Source organism: Argopecten irradians, chromosome 8 (assembly GCF_041381155.1).
Source record: "Argopecten irradians isolate NY chromosome 8, Ai_NY, whole genome shotgun sequence".
Lineage (NCBI taxonomy): Eukaryota > Metazoa > Mollusca > Bivalvia > Pectinida > Pectinidae > Argopecten > Argopecten irradians.
The window spans coordinates 39,849,787-39,862,638 of NC_091141.1; the positions used below are offsets into that span (position 1 = coordinate 39,849,787).

The 12,852-nt window shown below is 35.7% G+C and overlaps 1 protein-coding gene across 1 annotated transcript; it reads right to left on the reverse strand.

Moving 5' to 3' along the window:
• Positions 1 to 12,106: 12,106 nt before the first annotated feature.
• On the reverse strand, positions 12,107 to 12,622 carry LOC138329903 (uncharacterized). The gene has a single exon (XM_069277188.1). It carries the CDS (start codon positions 12,620 to 12,622, stop codon positions 12,107 to 12,109), a length of 516 nt encoding a protein of 171 aa, XP_069133289.1.
• Between the last annotated feature and the right edge of the window lie 230 nt (positions 12,623 to 12,852).

Below are 12,852 nucleotides of genomic sequence, written 5' to 3' on the forward strand. Positions count from 1 at the left end.
CGTAGTGATGATAAGGATCTGTATTTTATTCAGATTGGAAGTTAAGTATGTTTGATAACAGAAGACAGATATTAATTCCTCTGCTCCTGTTTTTGATAGAGAAAAAAACACCATTCATCCGCGGTGTAGCATCTTTAAGAAAATACCTCGGAAGTATTAGCAGATTTATGAATCTCTTTCTGATATTTTTTTTTCAACCCCATAATACAAAACGATATACATTAATAAATAAATTAAATGTATATCAAAGTATTTCAGAGTTTTCAATATAACTTTGATATGGTTAAGTTTAATTTCAATACACTGAGTGACTCTTAGCATTGCCTTTTATCCCCCACTTTCTCCGAAACAGGAAATATTAATTTGGGTTAGTCCGTCTGTCTGTAACACTTCCTTTCCGTGCAATAACTAACAAATGTAATCTGATTTTCTGCAAACTTGTTGACATGATTAAATGCCTTAAGGGCTCGGCCAAGTTCGATCGCGACTTTCAACGGACCTTATTTAGCGGAGTTATGGTCATGTGAATTACTAAAAACGTCATTTTCTGCCATTTCCGTACACTAACTACTAAATATTTTCTTCAAACTTGGTAACAAGGTTGAAGCCTTAAGTACCAGGCCAGGTTCGATCATCTCTTTCAGCCGATGTTATTTATCAGAGTTATGGCCCTTTAATTTACTACAAATGTCATTTTTCTGCAGTTTCTGTGTAATAACTAACACATGTAAATAAAAATATTGTTAAAACTTTGTAACAGAGTTAAATGCCTTAAGAGCTCAGCCAAGTTTAATAGTCACTTTCAGCGGACAGCCTCCCCCCCCCCTTCTAAAAAAATCATCTTCTGCCATTTCCATATAATAACTGTAACAAATGTAAACTGATTTTTATTCATACTTGGTAACAAAGTTAAATGCCTTGAAAACATCTTACTTCCGAAAAAGACTTCAGTTAATTTTTTCATGTTTCAACCAAGGATAAATCTAACCTCAATAATATAAACTCTTTCATATGTTGATATGAAGGTTAGGGATATTCTACCCGAGGGTCACAGAATGTAGTAAAACCCGATGCTTGCCGAGGGTTTTGCAACATTTTGTGATCCCGATGGTAGAATATCCCTTTCCTTCATATCCACATATGAAACATTATTTTTCTTTCATACCTCGACGTTTTATTGCAATTTTACAACTATAATTTTCCGCCATTTTGAATTTAATTCGAAGAAGTCCACGGCTGAAAGTCAAGTTTTTACTTATATGAAAAAATACGTGATAGTTTCAACAAAAATTCCGTTGTTTGCATCTTTTATAGGAAAAGCAGTCAAGTTTGTGATAAAAAATGTTTAAATTTTACCGAGGAAATAGAAATTTTGTGTAGCTACACATGGGCAGCCATGCATACAGCCTAAGGCGGTATGAGTGTATTGCCCTAGACCAGCCAGTATTAAACCCGTAGGTATGAACGAATGTTTATCTAATTTTTGTAATGTTATCGCTAATTCTCAAAACGTACCAAAGGAATTTTTTCTACGCACGCATACATGGAAGGCGTCCTTACTACACCATGGCTGTTAATAGGACGTTAAATAATCAATCAAACATTTTTCTTTTCAAATTTCACAAATTCCATTTTGGGACCGATCCGTCAATCTTGAAGACATACGTCATAAATGATTCATTAAGAGTATATCAAAAACAAACATTTTTCTAAATGCTTTTAATAATACATAAAAATAACCCAAAATAATCGCCGCGAAAATATATCTAGTACACGAACCGTAATCTCTATAACAACATTAAATCATAATGAAAAAATCAGTTTAACATTAAAATACTTCCTGATTAATTATATGAAACAAAATATACAACTTACTACTCTAGTTCATCCCATTCGCCATCTTCAATCTTGATTTCGTAAGGAATGTAGATTTGCACCCAAATTGGACGTTTCGCAACTTCACACTCAGAATCAGAAATGAATTTCAGCAATTTGTTTTCAGAGGGATTAAGTCTTTTCATATATTCCAAGCAATCAAAATGGTCGTCCTTCTTTACAAGCATGAGCCGAACATACGTTTTGTCTTTGACAACTGCATCATCGCCACGATACAGCTCTACTTTGCCGCCAAGTTGTTTGATTATACTTTTTACCGGGATTGTCACGCGCTGTTTGCCATAAGGAGAGATAGTGGGCAAACTTCCCCCAAAGAGTGTACCGCAAAACCAGATTCCATTTGGAATAGTGTCCTTGTATTGGAAATGCAACATACGCTTAAATTCTTCTTGTGGATTATGAACTTGTGGCACAAGAGTCCTCGATTGTAAAATTGAAGACTTCGCAGCAAGAGTTGTTACATGGTAAAGTCGGCTTACTTTGTCCATGTTGGAAGATGATGTGGACCTCTACTACTATACCACAAATCACGTTATATAGTGTGTATACCGAAATATATTCGTCATCCATATGATACACATATAAAAGCATTGATTACAATGATGTAATCACGAATAAACGGACGCATTACAACGATTAGTGATGCATAACGGCGCCAAGGATATCTTGTTTATTCTGTTGCTCATATCCTTGGCAATGAAATGAGTCCTTATTTGGTATCTTCATTGATTGAATTATCCCAGACTTTCATATATGTATAAACCACTTGCCCATGTAAACGTTACAACTGAATATTGTCTCGACAGCTTAGTCAGTAAAAATAAACCGATATGCTGATCTAACTACTTGAACATTACTGTGCTTGTTAGGTCACCTGAGACGAAGTGACCTATTCTAATCGCCTTTAGTCCATAGTCTTCCGTCGTGCGATGATAAAACTATTTACATTTTAGATTTCTTCTCCGAAACTGCTAAATCAATTCCAATGAAATTTTGTACAAATCTTCTAAGGCATATGGCCAATAAAATTGAGAATTATATGGTCCCCATCCCCACAGAAGGCCGTGTGGTAAAAATGACTAAAATTTCAAAAATCGTCTCCTCTACTGACAGATGTGGTAGAATCAAATACTCTTCATAGATAGAAAGGTATTAATGCCTTTACAAAAATGGTGAATTATATGACCCTGGGGTCTACTTCCCCCCATGGGGAGAGGGTTAAGTTTAAATTACTATAATTTATAGGGAAAACACATTTTTGAGCATTATTTAGCCATTGTATTAGGATTTTGTTTGTTTGTTTGATTTATTAACGTTCTATTAACAGCTATGGTCATGTAAGGACGGCTTCCCATGTATGCGGTGTGTTGCGTGTATGCCGTGCGAGGTGAGTGTACTGGGAGACTGCGGTATGTTCGTGTTGTGTCTTCTTGTATAGTGGAACTGTTGCCCTTTTTATAGTGCTATATCACTGAAGCATGCCGCCGAAGACACCAAGCAACACACCCCACCCGGTCACATTATACTGACAACGGATGAACCAGTCGTCCCACTCCCTGTATGCTGAACGCTAAGCAGGAGCAGAAACTACCACTTTTATAGACTTTGGTGTGTCTCGGCCAGGGGACAGAACCCAGAGCCTTCCTCACAGGGGCGAACGCTCAACTCGAGGCCAAAAGTGAGGCGGTGCCAAGGGAGGCATTAGGAAAGATAAAGTCAGTTAGGAAGAAGAGAAAAGATAAGATCCTAAATTTAGTCGCCTTTTACGATCATGCAATAGGGGCAGCAGGTACAATTCTAACGCCCTACCTGCAGGGCCATTGTATTAGGAAATGAGTCAAATATTGTCAGCATTATCAGTATGAGATGGCCATTGAATCATATTAACAAATTTTCTATGACTGACCACACAGGGGGATGTAGTAAGGGGACAAAAGGGGTAAATTAGTCTAAAACTTCAAAAAATGGTAGAATCAAATACTTTTCATAGATGGAAAGGTCTTAAGGTTCTTTACAAAAATTGTGAATTACATAACCCTGGAGTCTCACGTTTTCCCCTGGGGTGGGGGTAAAGTTTACCATAGTTTATATAGGGAAAACACATTAAAGAGCATTTTTTGCTCAATTTTCAAATGAAATGAGTCAAACTTGGTTAGAATTATTAGCCAGAGATAGCATGTTAACATCATGCTAATACTGCTCATAGATTAAAAAGACAAATTTATAAAATCGCTGACCGACTTCAATAGCCAGTATATAGTGTTTTTATCCTGCAACTGTCCCACATACTGACCGATAACTACTGCCGGATAAACTTGTGCTTTATCCGTCAATACGATCACATGAATTTGTTCCATATCTGACGGAACTTTTTCTAACTTGACCCAGAACTTGAACCTTCCGGTGAATGAAACGTCATTCAGTCCCGCTAAATCGTGATGTCACATTCATCGGAATGACGTCATTTTTACAGTATCCAAAATCTCGTATGGCGGTGTGGTTTTTTTCTTGGCTCATGGCAAAGGTATGCATTGCAAAGTAACTTTTAAACGGGTATATATTGTTTTTTGAGTATTTCATATTGTTTCAGTGATATATTACACTGAATGGATTTACGGATGGTGTTTGTGAATGCGCTTATTTATTTCCCACGGCAGTAAAAAGGAGTACACTCTCATTTGGTTTAGTGAATGAACATTTACCTCCGCATCAAAGAAGCGTCACGCTTCGAGCGAAACCAAGTAAATAACTGTCAATTTGCTTTCGTTTTGAATGCCATAATAGTTGCAGGATAAACAGAATACACGATTAGTATCTTACAATACAAGATTTATTTTGGTGTTCGACACGGAAAGCCGAGATGACTCGGCAAAGCCTCGTCATCTCGTCATCTCGGCTTTCCTAAGTCTCGCACCAAAATAAACCTTGTATTGTAAGATACTAACCATGTATTCTCTATGTATGTCTTTGTTTCATTCTATATTCGAACTCAAGATGATGTTTTATTGCTTTAACGTCCTATTAACAGCCAGGGTCATTTAAGGACGTGCAAAGTTTGTTGGTGGAGGAAAGCCGGAGAAAAACCACCGACCAGCTGTCAGTACCAGGCAACTACTCCACATGAGATTCAAACTCGCGACCCAGATGTGGAGGGCTTGTGGTAATATGTCGGGACATCTTGACCACTCGGCAACCGCGGGCCCCATAAATCATCATCATATTCGAACTCGGGTGACCATTAGAGATGCTCCACCGCCGACAGAGCATAAATGATGTCAATCGTTTGAACAATAATTGGTGTTTAATCGTGTATATATATGCCTAATTAACACAAAAAATAATATGAAATAATTTATTTCGCCTTTGGTGCATGCGCAATCAGTACTTCATGCCATATAGGATATAGTGTCACAGAATTTTTTCGGGATGCAATTAAGTATTTTTCATATTTTTAACTTTAAGTAAAATTAGAAGCTCAGACTTTTCAATGGTGGTAAAGGTGTAAATTAAGTAACTTTTGTAACTGAAGAAAAAGACTAAATCGTCTGCTCCTGTTTTTATAGTGAAAAAATACCATTTGTCAGCGGTGGAGCATCTTTAAGGCCCATGGGCCTCTTGTTTTTCATTTGGGCCCTCAAACGCTAATTAGGTTCGATATTTGAAAATTACCTTGTAGTGTGGATATGCATATGCATCGATATCTTTGTCATTATTTTGCCATATTTTCGGGTTTGAAATTGTTAAAAAATGCAAATGGTGAACTTTGCACGTCTCGGTTTTAGATGCGTTTCAGTGTTAAAATAGCATTTCCACTCGGTGTTTAGAGCAGTCGGTTAACTGGAAAAGAGTAAGGTTCCTCATGTAATGTTTCACTGTTACGGGGAGAATATGTGTATCTTCGCTGGAAAACGGTGTTTTCAAAAAGGAAGGTCGAACTACTGATATTAGGCGCCACGTGCTAGGTTGCTCTGACATATTGTAATGAATCTTCAAGCGATAAAGCTGGACTTCCATGTAGTAATAGCTACAAGTCTGAAGAAATGACGTTATTTAACGTTCGAAATCATTTTTCTCTGGTAAGCGTAATCATTACTTGTAATAAAAATAAGTGATGGACATGCTCAGCGGGATGCACACATTGGCATTGCAGTTAATCTATTTTTGAACGGAATAAATTATCATTCAAAGTACTGCAGCTATTTCTTAATCTGGCATGTAATGCATTTGTTTGTTTGTTTGTTTGTTTGATTGAGTTTTACGGCCCATCGACAACTAAGGTCATTTAGGGCCAAACTACAAGTCATGCATTAATATCAGTATAAAAGTTCAGGGTAAGAAAAAGCAAGTAAGGACTAAAACACAGATTGTAAACGTTTATTTGATAAAAGAGTTTTGCATGGGATAAAATAAATTTGGCTAAAACACATGAGAAAACTCATGCGCAATGTTGATGAAACGATGAAATGTTGAGTTGATACGATGTATGATGAGAAAACGTTCATATTTTGCTTAAAATACCGATCTCTTTGAGATAATTGAAAATACGATTATGTCTCACGGCATGAAACAAAGTGTACATGTCGGAGACATCGTAGTATTTATCTCGTATGTGTTTAAAATCAATACAATGCAATAAAATATGCTCCACTGTGAGAGGAGAATCACATGCATGGCATGTAGGAGGATCCTCCCCTCTCAATAGATAGGAATGTGTAAAATATGTGTGTCCAGTTCGGAGCCGAGAGAGAACAACTTCCTCTCTGCGGTCTCTCCGACTGGACAGTTTAGGATTAAGTGTAGGTTGAATTTTAAACAGTTTATTGTTTGTTTCGGTAGACCACCTTTGTTGCCAATGGTGTTTGATGGCTGACTGAATTGAAGGTTTGATGTCGGTGTATGGTAGTTTCAAATCTGTTTGTGCTAGGCGAAGAGCAGTCTTAGCTGCTTTATCAGCCTGTTCATTCCCCTTTATACCCACATGACTGGGAATCCAGAGATAAGTAATTTGAGTTTTAGAAGATAATCGAAATGTTCGGATTAAAAGATTTTGGATTAGAGTATTTCTAGGGCTTCTTGATTTCAAAGCATGAAGAACCGAAAGAGAGTCTGAACAGATGATTGCCTTTTCAATGCGGTGTTCTTCGATGTGGTCAAGCGCCAGACCGATAGCACATGCTTCCGCAGAGAAAATGGAGGCAACATCTGGAAGTCGGATAGAGGAGCAGTGATTAGACGTACAGCATGCTGCCGCAACATTATCACCATCTTTTGATCCGTCAGTGTAGATCTGAACATGGTCAGGGAAAGCCCTAATGCACTCCCGAAAGGAGGATTTGTGTTCTTCGGGTAATGCACTGGACTTTGCCCTCTCATGCAAAGATAAATTGATATCTTTAGATTTTCAAGATCAAAAACTGTCTGTATGCACTTCTGTCAAAAACGAAAACCACACAATGATCCTGACCTCACACTCAATGGAATTAAAATTCCAGTAGTTGAACAAACTAAATTTCTTGGACTAATATTTGATTCGAAACTGTCCTTTGTTCCACATATCAAACATCTGAAGGATAAGTGCTCGAAGGCGTTGAACATTCTACGTGTTCTGTCCCATTCTGATTGGGGTGCAGACCGTGAAATGCTTCTGCGTATCTACCGGGCACTTATTAGATCAAAACTTGACTACGGCTCTATTGTCTATGGATCGGCTCGCAGCTCCTATCTACAGATGCTTGACCCTATCCAGAATCAGGGACTGCGTCTGGCACTTGGAGCTTTTCGAACAACATCTGTGAAGAGTCTCCATGTGGAAGCTAATGAGCCATCTCTAGACGATCGACGAAAGAAATTATCCTTACAGTATGCTGCCCAACTGAAATCCAATCCCAAAAACCCCGCATTCGATCTTGTATTTAATCCACAACACCAGGACATATTCAGACAAAATCAAAAGCTCATACCAACATTTGGCATCAGAATTTCAAATTTTTTGCAGGAACTAAATATAAATTTCGACGCCATTGACGAGTACACCATATCGGATGTACCACCATGGCTCATTCAAACACCTGATATCAATGTAATGCATTTGATTTTATATTTCCAATGTAATAATAAAGTATTTTCATGTTATTAAGAAACTTTAAAAATGTCATATGAAAAACTATCCCTGATATTAATATCGAGCTGGTTCCAAAGTCGGATGGTGTATGTAAAATACGATACGTTGGAGAGCTGGAGCCTGAATTCAGTAAAGTAAAGTTGTTAGCATTACGAGAAGATCACAGGAAGAATTTTCTCAGACTAGTGGGGGGAACAATTAATAGAGGTAGTTAGGTGTAATTTTGTTGTTTATTTTGTAAAATATTTGTATTTTTCTACGGGAACAACGGAAAGTAAGTGGCTCTAGACCGCTTTCCAAATAGTGAATTTCTGCCAACATAAGACGGTAGACCAGTAATTTTTTTAGCAGACACAAGCTGAAGGTTTTTTTTTCCCTATTTTTTCTCCGTTAACAGCAGACCACCCATCCCCAACCTCACAACAGTATTCAAACAATGGCTGAATATATGACTTCTACATTTTTACTAATGATTTTTATTTAGGGTATATTTCAGTTTTCGAAGAACACTTAACTGTTTTGATACCTGTTTACATTTATTGTCAATATGGATTTTCAATTTGCAATTTGCCTCCAGAGCTACTCTTAAGTGCTTATATCTACGATATCTACACTTATACCATTGAATTTAATAAAGATTAAATGATCATGTTCCGTATTTTAAATAAGTAAAGCTTGAGTCTTTTGGAGGTCAAATGTTACCAACCATTTATCTGTCCAATTTTCATAAGGTCGTCGTTAATTTTAGTTTCTATTTCCAAAATGGTCCAGAGCATAGCAAGGAGGTATCATCAGCAACTAATTTAGACAGACCTTCAAGATTGTCATAAATATCATCAATATACAATACAAAAAGGAACGGACCTAATATTGAGCCTTGGGGGACACCAGAATTTGACAATTTATTTCCTGCAAAAGCTTACTGCTTCCGATTACTGATATAATTTTAATCAATTTAAGAATTTTCCGCCTATACTAAAATTTGATAATTTAACATTCAGTCCCTTGAATATCACAGAAAGCTAAACATATCGGGTGTATTTTTAGGGTCATGGTGACCTATAGGGATAGTCTTTTGTCCGTCGTCGTGCTAAGTCCATATATATAAATATAAATAACATGTCCTTGTGAACGCGATAACGCAAATATAAACCGAGATTAATGAAACTTTGTGTGCAGACTAACATTGGAAAGATCTCTGACGAGATTGAATATCGGCTTGATTCGACAATAATTTACATATTGATATTGCCCTTTGCACTAAAAAATATTATTGGACCAGTTGGCTAGTTAATTACATAACTAATTTGTATCAAATACCAGGTGACCGTTAATGCCTATGGGCCTCTTGTTTTCAATATTATCACATAGGGAATGGTATATTTCAATAAGTTGGTGATACGATTGTTTGATAAGAGGCCTCTATTTTAATTAATTAGTCGGGCAAAGGAAAGCTAAATTCGGTAAAAATTTTGTTGATATATCCGGTTTAATTTCTTATGAAATAGAAAAATAAAACTTCCCAGTCCTTGTCGGCATTCCCAAAGCATTGCTTTCAAAATTATTTTTTGAACTGTGCTAAATTTACACGGGGCTTTGCCATAATTTTTAAAGGTCAAAACTTGACAATGTAAACAGAACTTGACCGTCGTTTTTATATATAAGGATTTTTGGAAGGCCAACGAACGCATTTAGATCTAGTTTCATTGCCGACTTTCACTTTTACGGACAATGAACGTGGTTTAAGTGGTTATAAGGATCCTGTATATTTCAATCAGATGGTGTAAAATATTACACCAAAGAAAACTATTAACACAATTTGTATTATGTTAAGACTTTATTTGTATAATCATAATATTTATTGTAACCGAGGTAGTATCATTTGTTTCACACAAAATCATGTAAGGTGGCGCTCTATTGATAGTATTTGTAATTTGATTACAGTAATGTTATTAATGCATACAAATTGTATTAAAACCGTTGGTCTTTATGCAAAGTATACGTTTGGCTAAATAAATCATTATCTGCTTCTTGTCCCTTTAAGGATTAACTTGAATAGATTTTTTATGTTATGGAGATATAACACAAAAATCTGAGTGTACTCTAAATAAACCGAGAAGTAATTCAATTTACTAAAGATAATCTCTTCAATATTTAAAATTCATTTTGGGACTCTTTTGTCAATGAAATCATTACGCCGTCATCTCAGCCAATCAGAAGCAACGTTGCAAACGGCGACGCCATTTTTTCCTTTATGGACTGATAAAGTAAATTTTTAAGCCAATGAAATGCTCGTTACAAGCAAAATTGAATTATTTGAGAATAATGCTGATGAGATATCTTCTGCACCACAGATGACCTGCAAGAATTAAATAAAGATGGTAATTATTTGCATAGCTTAAATAACGGAAAAGATGCACGTATCAGATGCAGTTTTATATGACCACATACAATAAAGATATTAAAGTGCTTTATAAGGTATTTTCTCAACCTATAAGCGACAAAAGGTCATTATTTTAGCATTATGCAACATATGTTCAAATTTTGATCACATATCAGTTAATGTATATACCTGGGTTATGATGTTTACATTTTTTTCAAATTAATTCCTCATAAATATTAGTATATTTTTTATTAATCTCTTTTTGATATTAATTTCAAATATATTTTAGCATTGATGTCACTTTTAAAGGGACAATTCAATCTAAGAGAACATTAAAATTTGTACATATATCGGGGAAAAAACCAGTTCTAATGGAAATTAGATCAGTCGGTTTTACTGTGATATGCTAGAAAAGCCCATGGTGGTGAAATGCGTATAAAACTTTGAACTCGCTCGCTGTCCGCCATTACACATTGGGGTCGAACAACTTTTGTCTAGATCTGCTCAAATCGCTCTGACAGTAGTGGTTTACCTTATAAGGTGATTTGTCTTGCCTAAAAATCATTTTATTACCTCCTCAGCGGTTATGTAGTTCATTTGTTGTAAATTGTTTTGTATTAATGAAATCTCGGATGATTCGATATTGGTCAAAATCCGTCAATACTTACAAGAGTTACAGGACTAAATAAATAACAAATAAAAACTAATTATTATCATTAAAGACGCTCCAACGCTGACTAATGATATTTTTTTCTCTATCAAATACAGGAGCGGACGATTTAGTATTTTTCTTCAGTTACAAAAGTTGCTTCCTTCACACCATTACCACCTTTGAAAAGTTTGAGCTTCTAATTTTGTTTCAAGATAAAAATATTAAAAATAATTAATTGCATCCCGAAAAAAATTCCTAGCCCTATGCTCTATATTACATGAAGTACTGATTTCATATGAAGAAAAGGCAAATTAAAATATTTTATGTTATTTTTGCGTTAATTGGACATTTAAATAAACGGTTAAACACCAATTATTGTTAAAATGATGAGTACCATTGATGCCCTGGATGAAAGATGGAGCATCTTTAAATGATTTAGCTCAATAAATAAATTAATGTATTTTTTCAATCGTTGGTACTTCGAATTTTTTCTGTTTTCATTATACTTTCAATATTTTTCTTCGTACATTTTAAAATTACACATGTATATAAGTGTCATGTAAAACTACGATATGGTTAAGTTTAAGTTAACTACACTTGAGTGTAACCTTGTGACTGTTAGCATTGCATTTCGTTACATCAACGAAACTAATATTTTTGTTTTTATAAATATTGCTATAATATATAAAATTACAAAATGTTGAAAAACATTTAATCCTGAAAATTCAAGAAATAAATCATTCATAAAGATTGTATGCAAAACTTAAACATTTGTCTAAATGTTGTTAACAAAACTTTCGATGGTGCATGTTATACACCATATGTTTATTGAATTTTTTCAGGGTTATTTGTGATAACAAGGTCATGTACTTTTTGTTTCTGGAAAAGTAATAGCAAAAATATATCTACCACAAGTAATGTGTAACAGTGGATATTGAGTCCAATCACGCCAGAAAACCGTCATAAAATGTAGTTTAGCATGGAAACACGAAAATGAGCTTATTTACAGTACTTGACGTTAAAACATTTAACACAAAATGTACAACTTACTTACCTAATTTGCTACTTCATCCCACTTGCCAAATTTGGTACTAATCGCATAGGGACAGAATATTTCCACCCACATTGGCCGTTTTGCAGCTAGACACTCCTGACCATTGGGATTGAACTGTAGCCATTCGTTATCAAAGGGGTTGACCTGATCCATATGTTTCAAACATTCAAAATTGTCTCCCTCCTTAACAAGCATGAGACGAACATACTTGTTTTGTTGAACAATTGAATCCTTGCCATGGTACAGTTTTATGCTGCCGCCAAGCTGCTGGAGTACATTTTCTATGGGGAGTGACACACGATGTTTTCCATAAGGGGAGATGGTGGGCAAACCTCCATTGAAGAGTGTACAGCAAAACCAGATTCCTTTCGGAATAGTTGCCTGGTACATCGGAGGCAAAAGCCACATCCAATCCTCCTTCGGATTATGATTCTGTGGCACGAGAGCCCCGGATTGTAAAATTAAAGACTTTATATTAGCAGGTGTGGCATGGTAAAATTGGAATACTTTGTCCATATTAGTGAATTTCGAAATCATGCTTACAGCTTCATAAAATTAATATCGCGATCACAGCATAACATATGACGCTTTATATAGTGTGGATACCGGAATAGTAAATTGCATGATACATTCGCTTTGAGTTTAATTACGTAATTATGAATAAACGGACGCATTTCCAATTATAAACGATGATGCATAACATCGTCTGACAACTATATCTGTTTATGATTAAGAGCGGGTTCATA